The sequence below is a fragment of the Balaenoptera borealis genome (genome assembly GCF_965194805.1).
Source record: "Balaenoptera borealis genome assembly, chromosome: 3".
NCBI classification, from domain to species: Eukaryota; Metazoa; Chordata; class Mammalia; order Artiodactyla; family Balaenopteridae; genus Balaenoptera; species Balaenoptera borealis.
Genome location: NC_138866.1, coordinates 132,647,079 through 132,673,380, shown reverse-complemented (window position 1 = coordinate 132,673,380; position 26,302 = coordinate 132,647,079). Strand labels below are relative to the sequence as shown.

General features: G+C 38.6%; 1 protein-coding gene across 1 annotated transcript in view; it reads right to left on the bottom strand.

The window, feature by feature from the left end:
* The window catches only part of GABRG3 (gamma-aminobutyric acid type A receptor subunit gamma3), a 572,166-nt gene that overhangs the window by 505,514 nt on the left and 40,350 nt on the right, over positions 1-26,302 (bottom strand). The window contains exon 2 of the mRNA XM_082385169.1: positions 10,530-10,597. Within this exon, the coding sequence (XP_082241295.1) occupies positions 10,530-10,532 (3 nt within the window). The 5' untranslated portion in view covers positions 10,533-10,597. The remainder of the gene's footprint in view (positions 1-10,529; positions 10,598-26,302) is intronic.

Here is a 26,302-nt window from a genome sequence, read left to right as displayed (position 1 = left end):
AGGGTTCTCTCTGTCCTTTTTTTTTTCTTCTTTTAAGTATAGTTTTTAGTGCTTGTTATCACTGGTGGATTTGGTTTTAGCTTTGGTTGCTCTCTTCTTTCTTTCTTTTTAAAAATTTTTTATTACTTTTTAATTTTTTTATTTTTAATAATTTTTAAAAATTTCCTATTTTAATAACTTTTATTTTATTATTATTATTATTTCTTTCTTTCTTTTTTTTCCTCCCTTTTCTTCTGAGCCTTGTGGCTGAGAGAGTCTTGAAACTCCAGCCAGGCATCAGGCCTGTGCCTCTGAGGTGGGAGGGCCGAGTTCAGGACATTGGTCACCAGAGACCTACCAGCTCCACGTAATATCAAACAGCGAAAGCTCTCCCAGAGATCTCCATCTCAATGCTATGACCCAGCTCAACTCAATGACCAGCAAGCTACACTGCTGGACACTATAGGCCAAACAACTAGCAAGACAGGAACATAACCCCACCCATTAGAAAAGAAGCTGCCTAAAATCATAATAAGGTCACAGACACCCCAAAACACATCACCGGATGCGGTCCTGCCCACCAGAAAGACAAGATCCAGCCTCATCCACCAGAACACAGGGACCAGTCCCCTCCACCAGGAAGCATAAACAACCCACTGAACCAACCTTAGCCACTGGGGGCTGACCCCAAAAACAATGGGAACTACGAACTTGCAGCAGGCAAAACAGAGACCCCCAAAAACAGTAAGATGAGCAAAATGAGAAAACAGAGAAACACACAGCAGATGAAGGAGCAAGGAAAAAACCCACTAGACAAAACAAATGAAGAGGAAATAGGCAGTCTCCCAGAAAAAGAATTCAGAGTAATGATAGTAAAGATGATCCAAAATCTTGGAAATAGAATGGAGAAAATACAAGAAATGTTTAACAAGGACCTAGAAGAACTAAAGAGCAAACAAACAGTGATGAACAACACAATAAATGAAATTTAAAATTCTCTAGAAGGGATCAATAGCAGAATAACTGAGGCAGAAGAACGGATAAGTGACCTGGAAGATAAAATAGTGGAAATAACTACTACAGAGCAGAATAAAGAAAAAAGAATGAAAAGAATTGAGGACAGTCTCAGAGACTTCTGGTACAACATTAAACACAACAATATTCGAATTCTAGGGGTCCCAGAAGAAGAAGAGAAAAAGAAAGGGACTGAGAAAATATTTGAAGACATTATAGTTGAAAACTTCCCTAATATGGGAACAGAAATAGTTAAAGACCAGGAAGCACAGAGAGTCCCATACAGGATAAATCCAAGGAGAAACACGCCAAGAAACATATTAATGAAACTATCAAAAATTAAATACAAAGAAAAAATATTAAAAGCAGCAAGGGAAAAACAACAAATAACATACAAGGGAATCCCCATAAGGTTAACAGCTGACCTTTCAGCAGAAACTCTGCAAGCCAGAAGGGAGTGGCAGGACACATTTAAAGTGATGAAAGGGAAAATCCTACAACCACGATTACTCTACCCAGCAAAGATCTCATTCAGATTTGACAGAGAAATTAAAACCTTTACAGACCAGCAGAAGTTAAGAGAGTTCAGCACCACCAAACCAGCTTTATAACAAATGCTAAAGGAACTTCTCTAGGCAAGAAACACAAGAGAAGGAAAACACCTACAATAACAAACCCAAAACATTTAAGAAAATGGGAATAGGAACATACATATCGATAATTACCTTAAATGTAAATGGATTAAATGCTCCCACCAAAAGACACAGACTGCCTGAATGGGTACAAAAACAAGACCCATATATATGCTGTCTACAAGAGACCCACTTCAGACCTAGGGACACATACAGACTGAAAGTGAGGGGATGGAAAAAGATATTCCATGCAAATGGAAATCAAAAGAAAGCTGGAGTAGCAATTCTCATATCAGACAAAATAGACTTTAAAGTAAAGACTATTACAAGAGACAAAGAAGGACACTCCATAATGATCAAGGGATCAATCCAAGAAGAAGATATGACAATTGTAAATATTTATGCACCCAACATAGGAGCACCTCAGCACATAAGGCAAGCACATATGCTAACAGCCATAAAAGTGGAAATTAACAGTAACACAATCATAGTAGGGGACTTTAACACCCTTTTTCACCAAAGACAGATCATCCAAAATGAAAATATATAAGGAAACACAAGCTTTAAATGATACATTAAACAAGATGGACTTAATTAATATTTATAGAACATTCCATCCCAAAACAACAGAATACACTTTCTTCTCATGTGCTCATGGAACATTCTCCAGGATAGATCATATCTTGGGTCACAAATCAAACCTCGGTTAATTTAAGAAAATTGAAATTGTATCAAGTATCTTTTCCGACCACAATGCTATGATACTAAATATCAATTACAGGATAAAAACTGTAAAAGATACAAACACATGGAGGCTAAACAATACACTACTAAATAACCAAGAGATCATTGAAGAAATCAAAGAGGAAATCAAAAAATACCTAGAATCAAATGACAATGAAAACACGATGACCCAAAATCTATGGCATGCAGCAAAAGTAGTTGTAAGAGGGAAGTTTATAGCAATACAATCCTACCTCAAGAAACAAGAAACATCTCAAATAAACAACCTAACCTTACACCTAAAGCAATAAGAGAAAGAAGAACAAAAAACCCCAAAGTTAGCAGAAGGAAAGAAATCATAAAGATCAGATCAGAAATAAATGAAAAAGAAATGAAGGAAACAATAGCAAAGATCAATAAAACTAAAAGCTGGTTATTTGAGAAGATAAATAAAATTGATAAACCATTATCCAGGCTCATCAGAGAAAAAGAGAGAAGACTCAAATCAATAGAATTAGAAATGAAAAAGGAGAAGTAACAACTGACACTGCAGAAATACAAAGGATCATGAGAGATTATTACAAGCAACTGCACACCAATAAAATGGACAACTTGGAAGAAATGGACAAATTCTTAGAAAAGCACCTCCTTCCGAGACTGAACCAGGAAGAAATAGAAAATATAAACAGACCAACCACAAGCACTGAAATTGAAACTGTGATTAAAAATCTTCCAAGAAACAAAAGTCGAGGACCAGATGGCTTCACAGGTGAATTCTATCAAACATTTAGAGGTGAGCTAACACCTATCCTTCTCAAACTCTTCCAAAATATAGCAGAGGGAGGAACACTCCCTAACTCATTCTATGAGGCCACCATCAGCCTGATACCAAAACCAGACAAAGATGTCACAAAGAAAACTACAGGCCAATATCACTGATGAACATAGATGCAAAAATCCTCAACAAAATACTAGCAAAGTATGGCCTTTAAATGCCATCTTCTTTCTCATTCTTGGAGATTTTTTTTAAATTCCAGAAATCTTTCCCATTTATGCCATGTGGCTCTTCCAATATTCTATTGATTTATTTAATAATATGTATATTTTATATACCATCATTATTATTTCTACTGTTGTTACACTGGAAAGGGCTTTATGTCTAGTGATGAACCAAATGTCAAACACACACGCTTTATAAATATATATAAATATAAATATTGTTTTTCATTTCTTAAAAGGATATTAAAACTACGTACAAGACCATCCTCTTAAACAACCAACAACAAACAGACCATGGCTCTGTTCCTCTAAAGCTAATGCTGCCAGAAGAAATACATCATTAATTCCCTTTAATTTCCCTCAAAGAGTCATTATTTATATGAAAACCTGGACAGAATGGACTTCAGAAAGCCCTCCCTTCTCACTAATCTGAAGACATCTGGGAAGGTTACTGAAGCAAGAAGAAAATCGCACAGTAAAGTTTCATAGGGCTTAACTCTTGGCTCCAAATTATTTCCTTGCCAACTGTTAGAAATCAAACTTATTCTGCCTAAACTTAAAATTTTAAATCAAAGGTGTGTGGCTATGATGGGAAAGCTTGTCCTAGATCAACACTCTCACTAAGAACAAATAGAAAACCTGGATAAAATACACATTTAAAAACTGATTTAAGAGGCCCAACACCAAGAAGGCAGGGTCAGCAGGTAGACTGCACTTCGCACATGCCCTCTCTCCCCAGAACTTACCTCCTGTTGGCCTCCATGTGCAGGAGCTAGTGGGGAGTGGCTGCTAGGAGTGAGGGACCTGGCAGAGCCGAGGCATAACCAGAGTCTGGGGCAGCCAAGGAGCCCTACCATGAGGGGTGAGGCTTTAGAGAGACAGAATGATGAGGAAATGAGCCAGACAGCACACAGTTTTTCCCTCAACACATTTACAGACTAATCTGCACAGGGAAGAGGTGATAAAGCAGTCATAAAAATGGCTTTAAAAAGAGCAGAATTTTCAGCCATTTTATGCTGTCCGAAATATAAAAATTAGAGTTTTGGACCACTTTGGAGTTGCCTTGGGAAGCATCTCAAGCCCTCAGGTGGGACTCCTGCGGAGCTATCCCCAAGACTGGGGTGGTGGGGACCAGAGCCCAGCTGAGCCTCAGCAAGACAGCAGAGCAGCCCCTACACCAGCTCTGACCTCCAGACACGAGAGGGAATGTTGCGTGAAGCCTCTACAACTTTCGCACATAATCAAAATTACCAGGCAGACAACTACAGAGCCCACGCACCCTGGAGCCTGTGTGCCACAACTAGAGTGAGAAAACTTGCATGCCACAACAAGAGAGAAGCCCGCACACCGCGATGAAGAGACCACGTGCCACAATGAAAGATCCCACATGCCTCAACGAAGATCCCACATGCCGCAATTAAGAACCGATGCAGCCAAAAAAAAAAAAAAATGTGACCAAATAGTTCTAAAAAAAAAAAAAAATTACCAGGCAGACCAAAACATGGGGCCAAGCAACAAAGGAGACAATAGAAATGATACCACAGATGGCCAGATACTGCAGCTATCAGCCTAGAAATGAATGATTAACGTGTTCAAAAAAAGACTGCAAGATGGAGAATGTCACCAGAGACACTACATCTATTAGAAACTGTCAAATTAAAATAGTAGAAATGAAAACTACATTAACTGAAATGAAGAATTCAGCAGATGGCTGGGACTTCCCAGGTGGTCCTGTGGCTAAGACTCTGCACTCCCAATGCAGGGGGCCTGGGTTCAATCCCTGGTCAGGGAACTAGATCCCATATGCTGCAACTAAAAAGATCCCACATGCCACAACTAAAAAAAGATCCCGCAAGCCTCAACTAAGACCCAGCACAGCCAAATAAATAAATAATATTTTTTAAAATAAATAAAATAAATATTTTTTTTTAAAAAAGAATTCAACAGATGGCTTTAACAGATAACAGACACATGAGCAGCAACTTAGGATGCTACAAAGTAGGTTGGAAGGTTTCCACTGATTGAAGCATGGAGAGCAAAGGGATGTAAATAAAACTACAAGCATAAGGGACAAATGGGACTTGGGAGAAGTGTTTAACATTCACAGGATTGGACTCCTAGGACGTGAAAAGAGAGAGAGAATGGTGCAGAGCAATATTTAAAAAATAATGACCAATATTATTGCTAAACTGTTGAAGGATATCAAACTGTAGATGCAAAAACTGTGATGAATCTTAAGCAGCATAAATGCAAAGAAGACCAAAACAAGGGTGGCACTGCGGTGCTCCAGCCTTCACTTCTTTTGGACTTTCCTGAGCTTAGGTGCCTTCAGAAAAGTTTTACAAAGCAATGGACATCCTCCAGCAGTAATAGATTTCTTGGAATGGAATTTACTTTCTTCCCTCCTGACCTTCTGTGATTCCACATGGTCGTTGACTTCATGTCTCAAAACTGCAGCCAAAAGTGAGAGGAGCAGGGATGAGGTTCACAGATGTCACAGCGAGCTTCACGGGCCCCCATGTTCCCCCATGCCCCTCCTGGCTGCATGCCATACTACAAGTTTTATACTTTTGGCTATGGATCATATAATGGAGCATATACTAATGATTTTTAACCCGTCTCTATGATCTACACAGCTGCCCCCTTAATTTCTGGGTAACACAGCATCACAACCAGCTGTTACAGTCACATCGTGTTGACTCAATCACTGCAAGTGTTAGATATCCTCAGATGACTTATACCAGTTCTTTTAAAAGCAAAGGGAAAGAAGCCAGTCTTAGAAGGCTACATACTGAGGATTCCAAATATGACTTTCTAGAAAAGACAAAACTATGAAGACAGTGAAAAGATCAGTGGTTGCCAGGGCTTGGAGGGTAGGGATGAAGAGGTAAAGCACAGAGGATTTTTAGGGCAGTGAAAATACTCTGTATGATAAAATAATGGTGAGTACATTATACATGTCAAAATATATTTGTGAAAACCCATAGAATGTACAACACCAAAAGTAAACCCTAATGTAAACTATAAACTTCAGCTAATAATAATGTGTCAATATCCGTTCATCACTCATAACGAATGTACCACACTAATGCAAGATGTTAATAATACGAGGAGAGAGAGAAAGAGAGAGAGAGAGAGAGTGTGTGTGGGTGTGTGTTTAGAGGTATATGATAACTCTGTGATTTCTACTCACTTTTTCTGTAAATTTAAAATTATGCTATATTAAATAAGTCAGAAAGAGTAAGACAAATACTGTATGATCTTACTTACATGTAGAATCTTAAAAACCAGAAATCACAGGAACAGAGTAGATTGGTGGTTTCCAGGGAGGGGGGGCAGGGGTACTTATGCATAAATGTTAGTCAAAGGGTACAAATTTCTAGTATTAAGATAAATAAGTTCCAGGGATATAATGTACAGCATGGTGACTATAGTTAACAATACAGTATTATATACTTGATAGTTGCTAAGTGAGTAGGTCTTAAAAGTTCTCAACACCCACACAAAAAAGGACTATGTAGGGCAATGAAAGTGTTAACTAACCCTATTGTTTTAATCATTTCGCAGTATACTGGATATATATATCCAATCACCTTAAACTTACATAATGTTATATGCCAACTGTATCTCAACAAAGCTGGGAAAAAATTTTAAACTGCTCTAAAAAGTAAAGTTTATTAATTTTTTTTAATAAAAGGAAAACGATCCTAGCATTAGACTCACCCTTGAGCCCTTTTCATCTCAAGTTCCAAGTAAGAGCTATAGCTCTATAGGTGCTGCTGCTGCGTGCTCCTGATGACCACAGAAATGCAGTGGGCTAGAGTCAGAACCACTGCTCTGGGGTCTCCATCCCCATCAGCTCAAGCTCACTCCTCACAAATAAGTGGGAAAGGCAGTATCTTCTCTACCATGATCTCATGAAGATCAAATGAGACAGACTGATAGCAGAGAATAGGTAACAAAGCATTAGTTTTCTTTGTTCCATTACTAAAAGGTTTCTTACAGTGAATATTCTCAAAAATAAACTCTCAAGCTCCCTTGTATGCAGCTTCCATACAAGGCCTGAAACAAATGATGGGTAATTTCTGTGAGGAACTGTGCACATTTAGATATGTTATAATGACAAAGACAGAGTATGTGATTGAGGCTTTGTAAAAAAAGATTCTCTTCAACCCATCTGAACCATTTCTAATCTCCTCTATAACTAGAAAAAGCACAAACAACTCCAAGAGAGACAAGACAATGAAAATCAATCTATTAAACAAGAGATTGAAATGCATCTTCATTTTATTTTTCAGGGAGAATGTCTGAAACTGAAACTTCAGTATGAATAATCTCAATAAAAGAAGCAGAAAAGTGGGAGGGAGGAGAGGAGGGGGATGAGGAAATTGTGGTTTTCTCTCTTTCCTTGATTGTTAAATGAATATTTAGGGGGGAAAAGCCATAACTTTATCAGGCTTTAGCTTATCATCAAAACCGCAATAAAAATTTACATCCTTAAATCCTGTACACATCTCTAAATTGTGCCTTTCTCCCATAATGTTTTTTAATTTGATTGTTTTAGTCTCTCATTTTTTAAATTATTATTGCTGACTCAATCTTCAATTCCCACTTAAACACTCAGTTCTCTACTTTTGAATTGCTTTTTTTTCATGCGGTCCACTTTAGAGCCCTTTACAATTCTTTTGAAACTGTGTCATTTGGTTTCATAGATATAGTGGGTATGTGTGATGTACTCAGCAATGGGAGAAGAAGACCTTTATCATTCTGACTTCCAAGCAAAGTGCTAGGAACACAAAGGCTGGAACTACTCATCCTTCAGGAAGCAGACACAGAGAGAATTTTTAGGGCAGTGGAACTACTCTGTATGATTCTGTAATGGTTGAAACACGTCGTTATATATTTGTCCAAATCCACAGATGTACAACACCAAGAGTGAATCCTAGTGCAAACTGTGGACTTTGGGTGACGATGACATGTCAACATGGGTTCACTGACTATAACAAATGTTCCCCTCTGGAGGCAATGTTGATAGTTGGGGAGGCCATGCATGAGTCGGGGCATGGAGTATATGAGGAATGTCTGTACCTTCCTCTGACTTTTGCTGTGAACCTAAAAAAAATGTTTTTACAAATAAACATTTAAATTAAAAAAAAAGCAACTCGGAAGCCCTTGACACCCTGAGGCCTCTGAAACCTCTCTCACGAGTGCTGCACATTCCCTCCTCCGGGAACATGAATCTACCTTTGCTCTGGCTCTCTGGGTACCATGATGGTTTATTTATGAATCTGGATGTGAACTAATCTCTCGTGAAGTCGGACCTTGACATACTCAGATGGAAGGGTCTGCACACTCCCCAGAGCAGGGTCTGTCTGGGGCAGAGCTGAGGGTGAAGCTGACTCTTCACCACACATGGCCTCAGAGCCTCAGTCTCTGCAGGTCCACAGTGCCCCCAGCCCCGCCCACCCACATGGTCTTCAAACAGCACATCAGACCCTCAGTCCCCAGTTGTGTCACATACCTGCCATCCTGCCTTTTACTGGGGACCTTCCTACCTGTCCCACCTGGCAGACCCCTGCCTATCGGCCTCATCCCAGACTGAGAAGACGTCATCAGAGAAATCTATCCCAACTGCAGTGGGCTTTCCTGAGGGGGTGCCAGCCATTAGCAGAGTCCTTATCACCCTGTGGGGACTGTTACTTACTTTTAGCCTCCTCTGCAGCCTATGATTTTCACGCAGAAAAGTCTATCAATTCCAACAGCAAAACCTAATCCTGGGCACAAAGGAGATCTCAAGGTTACAGGAGTTCATGATAATCCCTAGATATGCAGATACAAGCAACTGTTCCGAAAACAATTTTGTGACTATGTATCTATGGAGGCACTTCTGTTTTAGTGTGAGACATAAATCAGTGTCTGAATAAAGTATGGTGGAACTAGTGTAAGAAAATAAAACTCCAAAATAAGAAACAAACTGAGAAATGACTACTCAGTGCGGTCAACTGAATAATTATTTATCAGGGAAAGAGAGTATTACAGTCACAGTCTACATTTCACAATCTGCAGCCCATAGGTTGTGTGGGGTGAATCCTCTTTTATTCACTTCACCTCTTTGCTAGTGGCCCATCTCCAGTGTATGGATGACATAGGGGATTTTTTTTAAAGTGAGTGATCCATAAATTTTAGCCCCACATGGAACCTTTATACCATCAACGAAAAGATGAACACTTTAATATCTGGCAATGAAAAGAAAGGATTTTGCTATTAATTTTGGAAGGATTATTTCCATCCACAGAACTTTGCAATGAAAGGAAGGCTTCTTAAGTTGGCATTTTGCAAATCCCCCTCAGCCTCAAGCATCCCCCAAATCCAGGAGCCGTTGTGCAGCAGGGAAACACAAAGAAGTCCCCAGCATTAGGGGTTCCTGCATCACTGGGCCCGCAAAGCAAGTGCCTGCTCCTGGAATCCTCCACATTCTGCTCAGGGAGGCCCACCCCGGCCTGAGGCGCCCGTGAGAAGACCCTGACACTGGTGGATGCCAACATACCAGCACCTTCCTAAGAGCTAAGCACTTTGTACAGGGAAGGCCTTCTTCTACACTAGAAATAGTTACTACTGGAGCTCACTTTGCTTGTAAGTCTGTGAAAACACCTTCCTCTATTAGGAGAAATCACACATATACTTGATCCCATACTTTCTCCCCTGTTTAAAAAAAAGGCAGGATATTTACCCTCAGGGAAACAGAAGTATAAACTAGGTAATCTCAGATCCTTTCCTGAGAAATGCTGAAAGGCAGGTCTTTTGGATCTTGAAAAATTAACTAAAGTAAAAAAGCTGTCATTTATATTCATCCCTAGTATAAATGAGGTCAGACATAGCCAATGACTGCACAGCTGCAAATAACATCATCTGGAAATCTACGCACAGTAAACACACTTGTGGACAAGATGGGGATGAGATACTTTTTAATCATTAGAGCAACATCTCACTGCTGGTGTCACAATCTCTACTCCTTGAGTTTTACCATTTTCAGTGTTTAAACTTCCAATAAATACTACATATTTAAGAAGTCAATTTTGAGTTTAAACTTGCATGATAAATCTCGGGCAGAAACCCACAACGAGAATGTAAGCAAGAACTGATGCAAAGACTGTGAGATCAGAAAAGAAAATAGCTTCTTACCATGTTTATTGATGACACAGGACCAATGCTGTTAACATAGATGTCAACATCAATTACGGTAGGTTTTACTGTGGAGAAAACACATGAGTGTTAATACACTGTGCCAGAGAGACCGAGGAAAGCGCTACTCAACTTCCTCTGAGTCACACACCAACAGCTCAATGGCATGTGGGAAAGGGGTGTATTTTTCTTTGGGACTTGCCAGGTAGTTACAATTCTCAAAGTATTAAAGATTCTTACTCATATTTAATAAATTCTAAAAAAACAGGATATTTATACACTGCAAGTTGCCAGTGATAGATGACCATAAAGATACTCTATAACATTTGTTTAGCTGATTATATGGCAGAGAAAACATAAAATGATAAAACATAAGACACTGCATAAGAAATTTAATGTCAAAGTTATGCTAAGAAATCAAACCCAAGTAATGAGTAATATCAGGGACAATTCAAGTTATTTATCCATTACCTGGTTGCAACTCAAAGCAAAGATCTGGAGAGTACATACACTAAAGGAGATTAAGAAATACTGATTATTGGTGTCATTATTACCTAAAGAAACACACACACACATATCACAGACTTCAAATCATACAACTCAAAAAAGAATAACACTTTAGTAAGTCAAGAAATTACCGTTCCAACTATAAGGGAGTAAAATTCATATAACAAGAAACTGTAATACCTAACATCGTGCATCAGAGGTAAAATTGGCTCATTTAACCTTAAAGAAAATCATTTTCCCTTTCCTTGGCAGAAATGGAACTTGGGAGACAAGTAATGAGATTCCTGAGACAGCCACCTCTGAGTCAGGGGTCCGTGCCAGTGAAAAGGAGGCGTCTCTCTTTCCCCAGTACTCAGCAACTGATAAAGGGGAGAAGAACACCAATTTCAGAATATTTCTGCCCCAGAGGAAGATGAACAAGACTCCTGAACCTTTGCACATAAACACAGAGTGTTTCTATGGAAACAAGGGTGTTCGCATCTGCAATTATTTCGAGCTTCCTCCAGTTTTGCTAACTAATCATTCACAAGTGGACTTCTGCACTCTACTTTTGGAACTATGAGTGGCACCTGTAAGCTCACAGTCTGTTGTTCAATTATGTAACCAGCAGTCTGCAGCCTGAGCCATGTTGTCTGGACCTCCAAGAAAATGAAAATAATGACAATGAACTGGAGCCAACTACTCTGACATCTGTCAGCGCAACCAAGCCACGTTAGCTTCAAAGAGCTGCTGGCATTTTGGAAAACACCACAATACAATTCTAAGTACTATGTATCTAGTGCTTAAATTTCATAAAAGGACTATTCTTCATTTTAGGCTGAGCTTTGCTAACTACTCTGAACAGTAAGTAGCATCTTTCTTCAACTTAATTGGGTTCAGTAAGTGTTCTGTCTCCAAACGTTGTGCTGCATAACCTTTGGTAATGTTATACAAAGGCTGTGTTAAGTCAATCAGTTGAGGACCTACTTTTTGCAAGAGATTTTTCTGGTTGTTTCATGGTATTTATTAGACTTTAGGCTTCCAGGGATTTTAATCTCATTAAATAAAAAGGACCTACAGATGTAAAGCCTTAACAACTTGAAGTGGGAAGTGTCAAATGAGTATTAAGTGCAATAGTATAATAAAGGTTTTAAGAGAAGAGTCTGGAAAACACAAACACATATACACACACACACACACACAAAACTTGGGGGAAATAAACTGTTTTAAGTAAATTCTCGTTTAAGCATCGTCATGCTAAAGTAAAAGGAGCCTTTAGGAAAGTGGCTCTGACAGTGGTACCCAGGAAAGAGATTGGCCACAGGAGACTCAAGGTTTACAGTTCAAAGATTACAGATTAAGCCCGGACAAATGATCTTCAATAAGGATGCCAAGACCATTCAAAGGGGAAAAAGTATTTTCAACAAATGGTGTTAGGTAAACTGGATACCCACAAGCAAAAAACTGAAGTTGAACCCTTACACAATATTCAAAAATTAACTCAAAATGGATCAGAAACCTAAAGGTAAGATTTGAAACTACAAAACTCTTAGAAGAAAACATAGGAGAAAAGCTTCATGACACTGGATTTGGAAATGATTTCTTGTATATGACACCAAAAGCATAGGCAATAAAAGAAAAAAATAAATAAACTGGACTACCTCAAAATTAAAAACTTCTGTGCATCAAAGGACACAATTAACAGAGTGGAAAGGCAACCCACATTATGGGAGAAAACATCTGTAAATCATATGTCTGATAAGTGGTTAATATCCAAAAAATAAAAAGAACTCCCACAACTCAACAACAGATAAGCAAAACAACCTGATTTAAAAATGGGTAAAGGACTTAGACATTTCTCTAAAGAGACATACAAATAACCAATAAGCACATGAAACGACATTTAACATTATTAGTCATTAGGGAAATGCAAATCAAAACCACTTCACATCCATTATGATGGCTACTATTGAAAAAAAACAGAAAAAAAACAAGTGTTGGCAATGACATGGAGAAAATGAAAACCTTGTACACTGCTGGTGGGAATGTAAAATAATGCAGGCAATATGGAAAACAGTATGGTGGTTCCTCAAAGAAACAAAAAATAGAACTACCCTATAATCCAGCAATTCCACTTCTGGTTATATACCCAAAAGAATTAAAATCAGGGACTCAAACATATATTTGTACACACATGTTCACAGCAGCATTATTCACAACAGCCAAAAGGAGGAAGCAAGCCAAGTGCACATGGAGGGATAAATGGGTAAACCAAACATAGTATATACATATGGAATATTACTCAGCCTTTTTGTATTTGTTTATGTGATGGTCAGTCAGGTGCAGCCACAAGAGGAGAGGCTCAGGAAAACAAAATTGATTTACTCACAGGTCCTAAAGACAGGAGGTATGGCACGCTTTGCCCGACTACATGGGAAAGACATAAGGGTGGTCAGGAGACAGAAGACAGGGCAAGGGAGGGGGTGCTTAGGCCGTGATCTGAATTGGGGTCTCTGAAGGAAAGGCAGAGCAGGGAAGGGTAAACAGCTCGGGTTGGCTAGTTTGGCTAGCTTGAATAATTCCTGTGGGCTTTCAGCTATACAGGTGGTCTCCAGTGGCCTGGTACCAGGCCCTGGGATGATTAAAACAGAAGACTATTGCCTGCTGGGGTGTAAGGGCTGTAAAGAGGAGGTATGACTCTGGATTGAACAGTCTGTATGTTCAAAGGCCTGCTCCAGGCTGGGGCCCTTGCCATCTCTAAGAACTGGCTAACCCTGGAAGAGGCAGTTTCTGCCCAATCGGGAAGTGTTTTTAAGATATCAAAACATCATAATATACAGAAAAATTTAAATATATATAGAAACCCCGTCATGGTAAAAAGTAAATAAATTATATTTTAATGGAAAAAATTCTTGATGTCAATATCTTTGGGGCTAGACATTCAAAACCACATTTAACATAGTACAAAATTCCTTTTAAACTTCAGCCCCTCTTGTGAAAAAAAAAACCAATTTTTATTTCCAAAATGCCCAACAAGTTACCTGGTAAGGGGTCCCATTTGGGTGTCATAAAGGGGTACTTCCTAGCACATGTCTAAAATGCCAACCCTGAATAAAACAGGTACTAAAAACATTTCTTAGAAGTTTGATTAGGTCCTCTTTGCTTATTTTTGCTTTTATTTCTTTTGCTTTGAGAGACTGACCAAAGAAAACATTGGTTCGATTCATGTCAGAGAATGTTTTGTGGTGACATGTCTTACACTTAAGTCTTTAAGCCATTTTGAGTTTATTTTTGGGTATGGTGTGAGGGTGTGTTCTAACTTCATTGGTTTTCATGTGGCTGTCCAGCTTTCCCAACAGCACTTGCTGAAGGGACTGTCTTTTCCCCATTGTATATTCTTGCCTCCTTTGTCGAAGATTAATTGACCAAGGTGTGTGGGTTTATTTCTTAGCTCTCTGTTCTATTCCATTGATCCATATGTCTGTTTTTGTGACAATACCACATTGTTTTGATTACTGTAGCTTTGTAGTATAGTCTGAAGTCTGGGTGGGTTATGCTGCCAGCATTGTTCTTTCTCTTCAGAATTGCTTTGGCAATTCTCGGTCTTTTGTGGCTCCATATAAGTTTTAGGATTTTATTTGTTCTAGTTCTGTGAAAAATGTCATAGATAATTTGATAAGGATTGCACTAAGTCTGCAGATTGCTTTGTGCAGTATGGCCATTTTAACAATATTAATTTTTCCAATCCAAGAGCATGGGATATCTTTCCATTTCCTTGAATCATCTTTGATTTCCTTTATTAATGTTTCATAGTTTAGAGCGTATAGGTCTTTCACCTCCTTGGTTAGGTTTATTCTAGGTATTTTATCTTTTTTGATGCAATTTTAAACAGAATTATTTTTTTACTTTCTCTTTCAGATATTTTGTTGTAAAAGAAATGCAACAGGTTTCTGTATGTTTATCTTGTATCCTGCTACCTTGCTGAATTCATTTATCAGTTCTAGTAGTTTTTGTGTGGAGACTTTAAGGTTTTCTATATATTATATCATGTACTCTATATGTAGAAAATTATGGTTTTGAGTTATTATAGTTACTTGGACTTTACATGTTAAAATTTCACATGAGATTAAATACTGCAACAGGAGGAATAATTTTTTAAGGTTCCCTGGAACCTGCTGGTGACTACAGGCTGACTCAAGTGGTCAAATAGGCAAAGAGCTGATTAAGAGATTGTCCAAGACAAGGATACTCCTGAAAATAGGCATCTGTTACAACAGAAATTATACTAACTCCCTGAGAGAAGAAAAAACTGAAGGTGACATTAGGTGAACAAATGAAACCATTTCTATTCACTCATAAGTAAGCAAGAAATAGACAATGACAGACACACAGATTAGAATAAATGGAATATAGGGCTGGTAAGTGTTGACAGGGACAGAACTGTGGAGTGGAGTGACTGTAGTTGTCCACAGAAGGCAGTCCTAACAAGCTGCCCCAGACTGGCAGCAGTAGGGATGAGGAATGGAGACCCCAAAGAATGCTGAGTAGATGTGCTACATGGGCAACAGCCAAGGGAGCATGTTGCCTGGCCGCCAGGCTGCAAAGAGTGGCTCTGTCCTCACCAGTTCTGTAATACTGAAAAGTTTCTTAACATCTCTGTGCCTTAGACCCCCTACGTCTAAGATGAGCCCATAACAGAACCTAATTCACGATGGGGGCTGAGAGGGGTTAGTTGGACTGTTGTGAAGTAAATAGTAGGTACTCAGTAACTTTTTTTGCTATGGCTTCTGAGGCCCCTGGAATTAGACACATAAAAGGATGCCAAAATCTTGCATTTGTCATTCTTTCAAATAATATTTATGCCTAAAAGTCACCCTGGTCACTTAAAGTTTTATTTTTTCATGAAAAGTTTAAATATACTGATAGAAATATTTACATAGCAACAAATGAATAGAAAAAAGAGAAATAAATAATACCAACTCTCATGCCCATGAGGGTTAAATAGAAGGGCTCTTCCCATAACTGGGAACCTCCCTTCCAATCTTCCCTGCCTTTGAGGAAAGGGAGTGAGGGCTCATCTGCTGTTGGCCTCTCCAGCTTATTGCTCCCTTACTTTACCTGAACTAAGAGTGCCCCTGGGCAAGGTGATGCATGAGGTAGACCAACTCCCCTATTCCATCACCAACTTCCATTTAAGTATTTTTTCCCATCTTTCTGCTAATGCCCACAGACAAAAGTATTGTTAATGTATATTAAATAGCATTGTAATAAGCATGTTGCATTTAATTAGTATGTAATACCATTTTCATTTCCATTTAAGGATAGGAAGTTAAAACACGATTGAGGAGGTGACTTATCTAGGATTCTGCAGCCTCACAGAAGCAAACCCCCAGAGTTCCACCCTCAACCTCCCAGAGACTTAACTTTGGCAATGAAGCTTAAAGGGATTCTGGGGAACAATGACTTCAGTGGGAGTTTACCACCACCATCACCATCATCACCACAAATAATCTTTCCAGCCTCTTCTTAAAGTGAAAATACTCTGTCTCTGAGGCTTATATTAACTTCTTCTATATGATCTCAATGGAGATGTGCTTTCAAAAGTTTTTCTCTAGCTTGGAGAATATTAGGTTAGTGGGGTGGGTGGATGAAGAGATTTGGGTAAGAGGTACATAGAATGGGCAAACTTAGTTAATATTACAGTTCTGCCAAGATCCTAGGTCCATGCAAAAATGTTTGCAATAGCTTAGTGCTAGATCATTTAGATGATGAAGTCACTGTTATGGGTCCCATTTCAGGTTTAGGGTTCCTATATGGTCAGTTCTGACTTGATTATAATGTTAGAGCTAATCCCATCTCCACTAGTCCCAGAACTATGGATTCAACTCTAAAGTTCTCACTTCTCTTCAATCATCCTTTAGGCATATGATCTCAAGTGGGCCAAGAAGAGTTTACAAAGATCAAGATAAAACTGCCATCACCTCAGATCTGGGTCAGACCTGATAGTAATATGGAAAAGTAATATGGAATATTACTTTTCCATAATAATATGGAAAAAGGTAAATGGTGAGATTCCACGTTTGTATACACTCAAATAAAATGTTTTACTAAAGTAGACAACTTGAGAATTCACATTCTCAGAAGAATGAAAAGAGCACTGGGGTTAAAGTTCAGAACCACAAATTCTTCAAAGTTCCAGTGGGTAGATGCTCTGAAGCTCATATAAGGAAAGAGAAAAGTGGAACATACATCCAATGTTCTAATTTTTGGAAGGAACACCCAAGAGACTGGTTTCTGTCTTGCCTGAATTTAAGCACTGACAGGAAGGGGACACGAGGTTGGGGACTACTGAGAACAAAAGCCATCAATAGGTTTGGCCTGTCAGCAGAGTCTGCAGTACAGCAGACAGACCCCAAAGGGAGATCCTGGGTAGAAACTGGCAAACATCTTCAATTAGATTACACACAAAAGCCCAGGGAGGATGCATTCCCAGACAAGGCTTGAGAGATCACCAGCCTCTCTAGTCAGAAAACTGCTGAAAGTCCTTCATATACAAAACCAGATCGCAAAGACAGGGAGAAGTGGCTGATTTCTTTAAATGCCTAAATCCCACAGAAGGTAACAAGGCATACAAAGAAACAGAGAAACATGGTCCAATCAAAGGAGCACATTAAATCTCTGGGAGATGAAACAGAAATATATGAATTACCAGATAAAGAATTCAAAATAACCATCATAAGGATGCTCAATGAATGAAAAGAGAGCACATATGGACAACTAAATGAAATCAAGAAAACAATGCATGAGCAGAATAAGAATATCAAAAAGAGAGAGAGATAGAAATTATAAAGAAGAACCAAACAGAAATTCTGGAGCTGAAGAATACAATAACTGAATTGAAAAATTAACTAGAGGGACTCAGCATCAGACTTGACTGAGCAGAAGAAAGAATCAGTGAACTCAAAGGTAGGACATTCGAAATTACCAAGATAGAAGAGCTAAAAGAAAAAAGAATGAAGAAAAGTGAAGACAGCTTAAGGGACCTATGGTATAAGGTTCATCAAGAAGAACAACATATGCATATGGGAGTTCCAGAAGCGAACTAAGAGAGAAAAGGGCAGCAAGCCTATTTGAAGAAATAATGGTCCCAAATGTCCAATCTGGAGAAGAGAAATGGAGATACAAATTCAGGAAGTATAAAAAATTACAAGTAGGATAAGTCTAAAGATATCTACACAGAAGTACATCATAATCAGGTTGTGGAAAATCAAAGACAAATAAAGGATCTTGAAAACAAAAAAGAAATGTGATTCATCACATATAAGGGAGCTCCTATTAGTTCATCATTGGATCTCTCAGCAGAAACTTTGAAGGCTAGACAAAAATAAAATGATATACGCAAAGTGCCAATGAAGAATACTGTATCCAGCAAAACTGTCCTTTGAAAATAAAGGAGAAATTAAGACTTTCTCAGCTGAATAAAAGATGAGGGAGTTCATCAACACTAGACCTGTCTACAAGAAATGCTGAAGTTAATCCTTCAAATTGAAGTGAACAACAATAAACAGCAACACAAAACCATACAAAAATGTAAAACTCAGAACTTCCCTGGTGGCGCAGTGGTTAAGAATCCACCTGCCAATGCAGGGGACACGGGTTCAAACCCTGGGCTGGGAAGATCCCACATGCCGTAGAACAACTAAGCTTGTGTGCCACAACTACTGAGCCTGCACTCTAGAGCCCACAAGCCACAACTGCTGAGCCCACACACCACAACTACTGAAGCCCGCGTGCCTAGAGCCTGTGTTCCACAACAAGAGAAGCCACCACAATGAGAAGCCTGTACACTGCAAAGAAAAGTAGCACCAGCTCACCACAACTAGAGAAAATTCTGTGCAGCAATGAAGACCCAATGCAGCCAAAAATAAAAGTTAATTAATTTAAAAAATGCTTTTAAAAATGTAAAACTCCCAGGTAAAAATATATAAACAAATATAGAATCCTATAGAATCATAATGTATGTACATAAAACAATTATGGTACAAAATTTTTAAAAAATCAAAAGCATAAAAAGTTATTTTAAATCTGTGTTAATGGATACACAATGTAAAAAGGAATAATTTGTGTCATCAATAGCATAAAGTTTACAAGGGGTAAAGAGATGTAAAGAAGTGGAGTTTTATATGCAATGGAAGTTAACATATCAGTTTATCATAGATTGCTGTAACTTTATTTTTTTAATATCTTTATTGGAGTATAATTGCTTTACAATGTTGTTAGTTTTTGCTGCTGCACAACAAAGTGAATCAGCTTTATGTATACATATATCCTCATATCCCCTCCCTCTTGAGCCTCCCTCCTACCCTCCCTATCCCCCTGCCCAGGTCTTCACAAAGCATCAAGCTGATCTCCCTGTGCTATGCAGCAGCTCCCACTAGCCATCCATTTTACATTTGGTAGTGTATATATGTCAATCCTACTCTCTCACTTCGTCCCAGCTTCCCTTTCTCCCCTGTGTCCTCAAGTTGGTTCTCTATGTCTGCATCTTTATTCCTGCCAGGCAACTAGGTTCATCATACCATTTTTTTAGATTCCACATATGTGTGTCAGCATATGGTATTTGTTTTTCTCTTTCTGACTTACTTCACTCTGTATGACAGACTCTAGGTCTATCCACCTCATTACAAATAACTCCATTTCTTTCCTTTTTATGGTTGAGTAATATTCCATTGTATATATGTGCCACATCTTCTTTATCCATTCACCTGTCGATGGACATTTAGGTTGCTTCCAAGTCCTGGCTACTGTAAATAGTGCTGCAGTGAACACTGGGGTACATGTATCTTTTTCAATTATGGTTTTCTCAGGGTATATGCCCAGTAGTGGGATTGCTGGGTCATACGGTAGTTCTATTTTTAGTTTTTTTAAGAAACCCCCATACTGTTCTCCATAGAGGCTGTATCAATTTACATTCCCACCAACAGTGCAGGAGGGTTCCCTTTTCTCTGCACTCTCTCCAGCACTTATTGTTTCTAGATTTTTTGATGGTGGCCATTCTGACCACTGTGAGGTGATACCTCATTGTGGTTTTCATTATCATTTCTCTAATGATTAGTGATATTGAGCATCCTTTCATGTGTTTGTTGGCAATTTGCATATCTTCTTTGGAGAAATGTCTATTTAGGTCTTCTGCCCATTTTTGGATTGGGTTGTTTGGATTTTTGGTATTGAGCTGCATGAGCTGCTTGTATATTTTGGAGATTAATCCTTTGTCCATTGCTTAATTTGCAAATATTTTCTCCCATTCTGAGGGCTGTCTTTTTGTCTTGTTTATGGTTTCCTTTGCTGTGCAAAAGCTTTTTCATTAGGTCCCATGTGTTTATTTTTGTTTTTCTTTCCATTTCTCTAGGAGGTGGGTCAAAAAGGATTTTGCTGTGATTTACGTCATAAAGTGTTCTGCCTAAGTTTTCCTCTGAGAGTTTTACAGTGTCTGGCCTTACATTTGGGTCTTTAATCCATTTTGAGTTTATTTTTGTGTATGGTGTTAGGAAGTGTTCTAATTTCATTCTTTTGCATATAGCTGTCCAGTTTTCCCAGTACCACTTATTGAAGAGGCTGTCTTTTCTCCATTGTATATTCTTGCCTCCTTTATCAAAGAACATATGTGCATTGGTTTATCTCTGGGCTTTCTATCCTGTTCTACTGACCTATATTTCTGTTTTTGTGCCAATACCATACTGTCTTGATTACTGTAGCTTTGTAGTATAGTTTGAAGTCAGGGAGCCTGATTCCTCCAGCTCCATTTTTCTTTCCCAAGATTGCCTTGGCTATTTGGGGTCTTTTGTGTTTCCACACAAATTGTAAAATTTTTTATTCTAATTCTGTGAAAAATGCCATTGGTAATTTGATAGGGATTGCATTGTATCTGTAGATTGCATTGGGTAGTAGAGTCATTTTCGCAATATTGATTCTTCCCATCCAAGAACATGGTATACCTCTCCATCTGTTTGTATCATCTTTAATTTCTTTCATCAGTGTCTTATAGTTTTCTGCATACAGGTCTTTTGCCTCCTTAGGTAGGTTTATTCCTAGGTATTTTATTCTTTTTCTTGCAATGATAAATGGGAGTGTTTCCTTAATTTCTGATTTTTCATTGTTAGTGTATAGAAATGCAAGAGATTTCTGTGCATTAATTTTGTACCCTGCTACTTTACCAAATTCTCTGATTAGCTCTAGTAGTCTTCTGGTGGCATCTTTAGGATTTTCTATGTATCGTATCATGTCATCTGCAAACTGACAGTTTTACTTCTTTTCCAATTTGGATTCCTTTTATTTCTTTTTCTTCTCTAATTGCCGTGGTTAAACTTCTAAAACTATGTTGAATAACAGTGGTGAGGGTGGGCATCCCTGTCTTTTTCCTGATCTTACAGGAAATGCTTTCAGTTTTTCAACATTGAGAATGATGTTGGCTGTGGGTTTGTCATATATGGCTTTTATTATGTTGAAGTAGGTTCCTTCTATGCCCATTTTCTGGGGAGTTTCTATCATAAATCAGGGTTGAATTTTGTCAAAAGCTTTTTCTTCATCTATTGAGATTATCATATGGTTTTTATCCTTCAATTTGTTAATATGGTTGATTGATCTGCGTATACTGAAGAATCATTGCATTCCTGGGATAAACCCCACTTGATCATGGTGTATGATCCTTTTAATGTGCTGTTGGATTCTGTTTGCTAGTATTTTGTTGAGGATTTTTTCATCTATGTTCATCAATGATGCTGGCCTGTAGTTTTCTTTTTTTGTGACATCTTTGTCTGGTTTTGGTATCAGATTGCTGTAACTTTGAAATGTTTAAAATACTTGCATTGGTAACCACAAAGAAAATATCTGATAGACTATAAACAAAGGTGAATGAGAAGGGAATCAAAATATGTCACTACAAAAAAACAAATGGGGACTTCCCTGGAGGTGCAGTGGTTAAGAATCCACCTGCCAATGCAGGGGACACGGGTTCAAGCCCTGGTCTGGGAAGATCCCACATGCCACAGAGCAACTAAGCCCATGTGCCACAGCTACTGAGCCTGCGCTCTAGAGCCCGCAAGCCACAACTATTGAGCCCACGTGCCACAACCAGTGAAGCCCGCGTGCCTAGAGCCCATGCTCCGCAACAAGAGAAGCCACTGCAATGAGAAGCCCGTGCACTGCAATGAAGAGTAGTCCCCGCTTGATGCAACTAGAGAAAAGCCCACACGCGTGCACAGTAACAAAGACCCAACACAACCAAAAATAAATAAATATTTTTAAAAAATGAAAATAAAAGAATGCAACAAGAGAAGAGGGACAAAAAAGGCTGCAAGACAGAAAACAATTAATAAAATGAAAATAGTAAGTCTTTCCTTATCAATAATTACTTTAAATGTAAACGGATTAAATGCCCCAATTAAAAAACATAGATTGGCTCAATGAATAAAAACACAAGGTCCAAACTATATGCTGTCTACAAGAAACTCAACTTAGATCTAAGGACACACACAAGCTAAAAGTGAAAAGATAGAAGAGGATATTTTATGCACATGGGAACCTAAAAAGAGCAGGAGTGGCGAATTATCAGACAAAAGAGACTTTAAGACAAATACTGTCACAAGAGACAAAGAAGGTCATTATGTAATGATAAAAAGGCCAATTCACCAGGATGATATAACAATTATATATGCTCCTGATACTTCCCTGGTGGTCTAGTGGTTAAGAATCCACCTTCCAAGGCATGGGAGGGAAGTTTGATCCCTGGTCAGGGAACTAAGATCCCACATGCTGTGGGGCAACTAAGCCCATGCGCTCTAGAGCCCACGTGCCACAACTAGAGAGCCCACACGCCACAATTACTGAGCCCATGTGTTCTGGAGCCCACATGCCACAACTAGACAGAAGCCCACATGCCACAATGAACAGCCCGTGTGCCACAATGAAAGATCCTGTGTGCTGCAACTAAGACCCAACACAACCAAATAAATAAATATTTAAAAAAATATATATATATATATGCTCCTAACATTAGAGCCCCCAAACACATGTAGCAAAAAATGACAGTACTGAAGGAAAAAACAGATAGCAACACATTAACAGAGGTCAATACCCCCTTTCAGTTATAGATATAACAATGAGACAGATCAATAAGGAGCCAGAGGATGTGGAAACACTACAGACCAACTGCACCTAACAGACATTAAAAAAAAAAGCTCCGATACAACAGCAGAATACACATTCTTATCAAATGCCATAGAACATTCCTCAAGATAGGCTGCATATTTTACCATTAAAAAAATGTTAACAAATTTACACAGATTGAAATCATACATACAAAGTATCTTACCTGACTACAATGGAATGACACTAGAAATAAATATGAGAAGGAAAACAGGATAATGCACATATATGTTGAAATTAACTCATTCTTAAACCAATGGATCAAAGAAGAAATCACAAGGGAATTTTAAAATATCTGGGAAAAAAAGAAAACAAAAACACAACATACTAAAACTTATGAGACACAGTGAAAGTCATACTAAGGAGGAAGTTGATACCAAGTAAACACATTTAAAAAAAGAAAGATCTTAAATCAACAACCTAACTTTACATCTCAAGGAACTAGAAAAAGGACAACCTAAACCTAAAGTTGGCAAAAGGAAGGAAATAATAATGATTATGTCAGGAATAAACATAATAGAAAACAGAAAAACAGTAGAAAAAAATCAACAAAACCAAGAATTGATTCTTCAAAAATTTCAACGAAATTGATAAACCCTGAACTAGACTAACTCAGAGAAAAAGAGAGAAGACTCATATAACTAAAATTGTAAATGAAAGGGGGACATTAAAACTGATGTCACAAAAATAAAAAGGATAACAGACTAATATGAACAATTATATACCAACAAATTGGATAACCTGGAATAAGTGGATAAATTCATAGAAACATACAACTTACTAAGACTGAAGCATGAAGAAATAAAAATCTGAACAATTAACTAGAAAGGAGACCACATTAGTAATAAAAACCTAACACAGAAGAGCCCAGGACCAGACAGCTTCACTGATGATTTCTACCAAAAGAAGAATTAACAACAATCCTCCCCTAACTCTTCCGAAAATCAAAGAGGAAGAAACACTTCCAAACTCATTCTATGAGGTCAGCATCACTATTCTCATACTAACACTAGACAAAGACACAAAAAGAAAAGTATAGACCAATAACATCTCTGATGAATTCTAATGAAAAATCCTCAACAAAATATTAGCAAACAGAATTCAACAGCAAATTAAAAGTATTATACATCATGACCAAGTAGGATTTACTCTTGGAATGCAAGATGGTTCTACACATTAAAATCAATTAATATAATACACAACAGTAACAGAATTAAGAAAAAAACCCACATGATTATCTCAATTGACTCGAAAAAACCATTTGACAGAATTTAACACCGTCATAATGAAAAACATTCAACAAACTAGCAACAGAGGGAAACTACCTCACCATAATAAAGGCCATAAAAGAAGAGCCCACAGCTTACCTGAAAAGAAATAAAAGGCATCTAAATTGCAAATTATGGATTTATAGAAGAAAAGTATCATTTACAAAAATATTATCTTATAAGTAGAGAACTCCAAAGATTCTCCACACAAACACACACATGCAGTGTTATCACTAATAAAAAAATTCATCAAAGTTTTGGGATATAGAGTCATGAAAATTCGTTGTGTTTCTACACATTAACAATGAACAATCTGTAAAAGAAATTAAAGGAAAAGTTCCATTTACGATAGAATCAGAAAAAATAGAATACTTAGAAATAAGTTCATCTAAGGGGGCAAAGGACTTGTACACTGAAAACTACATAACATTGCTGACTGAAATTAAAGAAGACATCAATAAATGAAAAGACATCTTGGGTTCATGGAGGGGAGGACCTAATATTTTTAAGTTGTCAATACTACCCAAAATGGTCTACAGATTCAATGCAATCCCTATCAAAATACCAAGGGCATTTTTGGCAGAAACAGAAAAACCCATCCTGGAGTTGACATGGCATCTGAAGGAACCTTGAGGAGGAAAAATATCTTCTAAAAAAAGAATAGAATTACTAGTCTCACACTTCTCAACTTTGAAACAACTACAAAGCAACAGTAACCAAGACAGCAGGGTACAAGCATAAAGACAGATATACAAACCAATGGAACAGAATAAAGAACCCAGAAATAAACCCCTGTGTACATGGTCAAATGATTTTTTACAAGAGTGCCAAGATTACATCATTATCATTCCATTGGGGAAGGACAGTCTCTTCAACAAATAATGTTGGGAAAAATGGATATCTACATGCAAAAGAATGAAGCTAGACTCTTACCTAACCTCATTTAGAGAAATTGACTCAAAATGTATCAAAGATCTTAATGTAAGACAAAACTTTAAGACGCCTAGTCTTAAAACTATGTGGGGGATGGAGAGGAGAAGATGGAGGAAGAGTAAGATGCGGAGATCACCTTCCTCCCCACAGATACATCAGAAATACATCTACACGTGGAACTGCTCCTATAGAACACCCACTGAACGCTGGCAGAAGATGTCAGACCTCCCAAAGGGCAAGAAACTCCCCACGTACCTGGGTAGGGCAAAAGAAAAAAGAAACAACAGAGACAAAAGAATAGGGACAGGACCTGCACCAGTGGGAGGAAGCTGTGAAGGAGGAAAGGTTTCCACACACTAGGAAGCCCCTTCGCGGGGGGAGACTGCGAGTGGCAGAGGGGGAAAGCTTCAGAGCCACGGAGGAGAGTGCACCAACAGGGGTGCGGAGGGCAAAGTGGAGAGATTCCCGCACAGAAGAGCAGTGCTGACCAGCACTCACCAGCCCGCGAGGCTTCTCTGCTCCCCCGCCGTGACGGGCGGGGGCTGGAAGCTGAGGTTCGGGCTTCAGTCGGATTGCAGGGAGAGGACTGGGGTTGGTGGCATGAACACAGCCTGAAGGGGTTAGCGCACCACAGCTAGCCGGGAGGGAGTTCGGCAAAAGCTGCCGAACAGGCAAGAGACTTATTCTTGCCTTTTGTTTCCTGGTGCGCGAGGAGAGGGGATTCAAAGCGCCGCCTAAATGAGCTCCAGAGACGGGCGCGAGCCGCGGCTATCAGCGCAGACCCCAGAGACGGGCATGAAACGCTAAGGTTGCTGCTGCCGCCACCAAGAAGCCTGTGTGCGAGCACAGGTCACTATCCACACCGCCCCTCCTGGGAGCCTG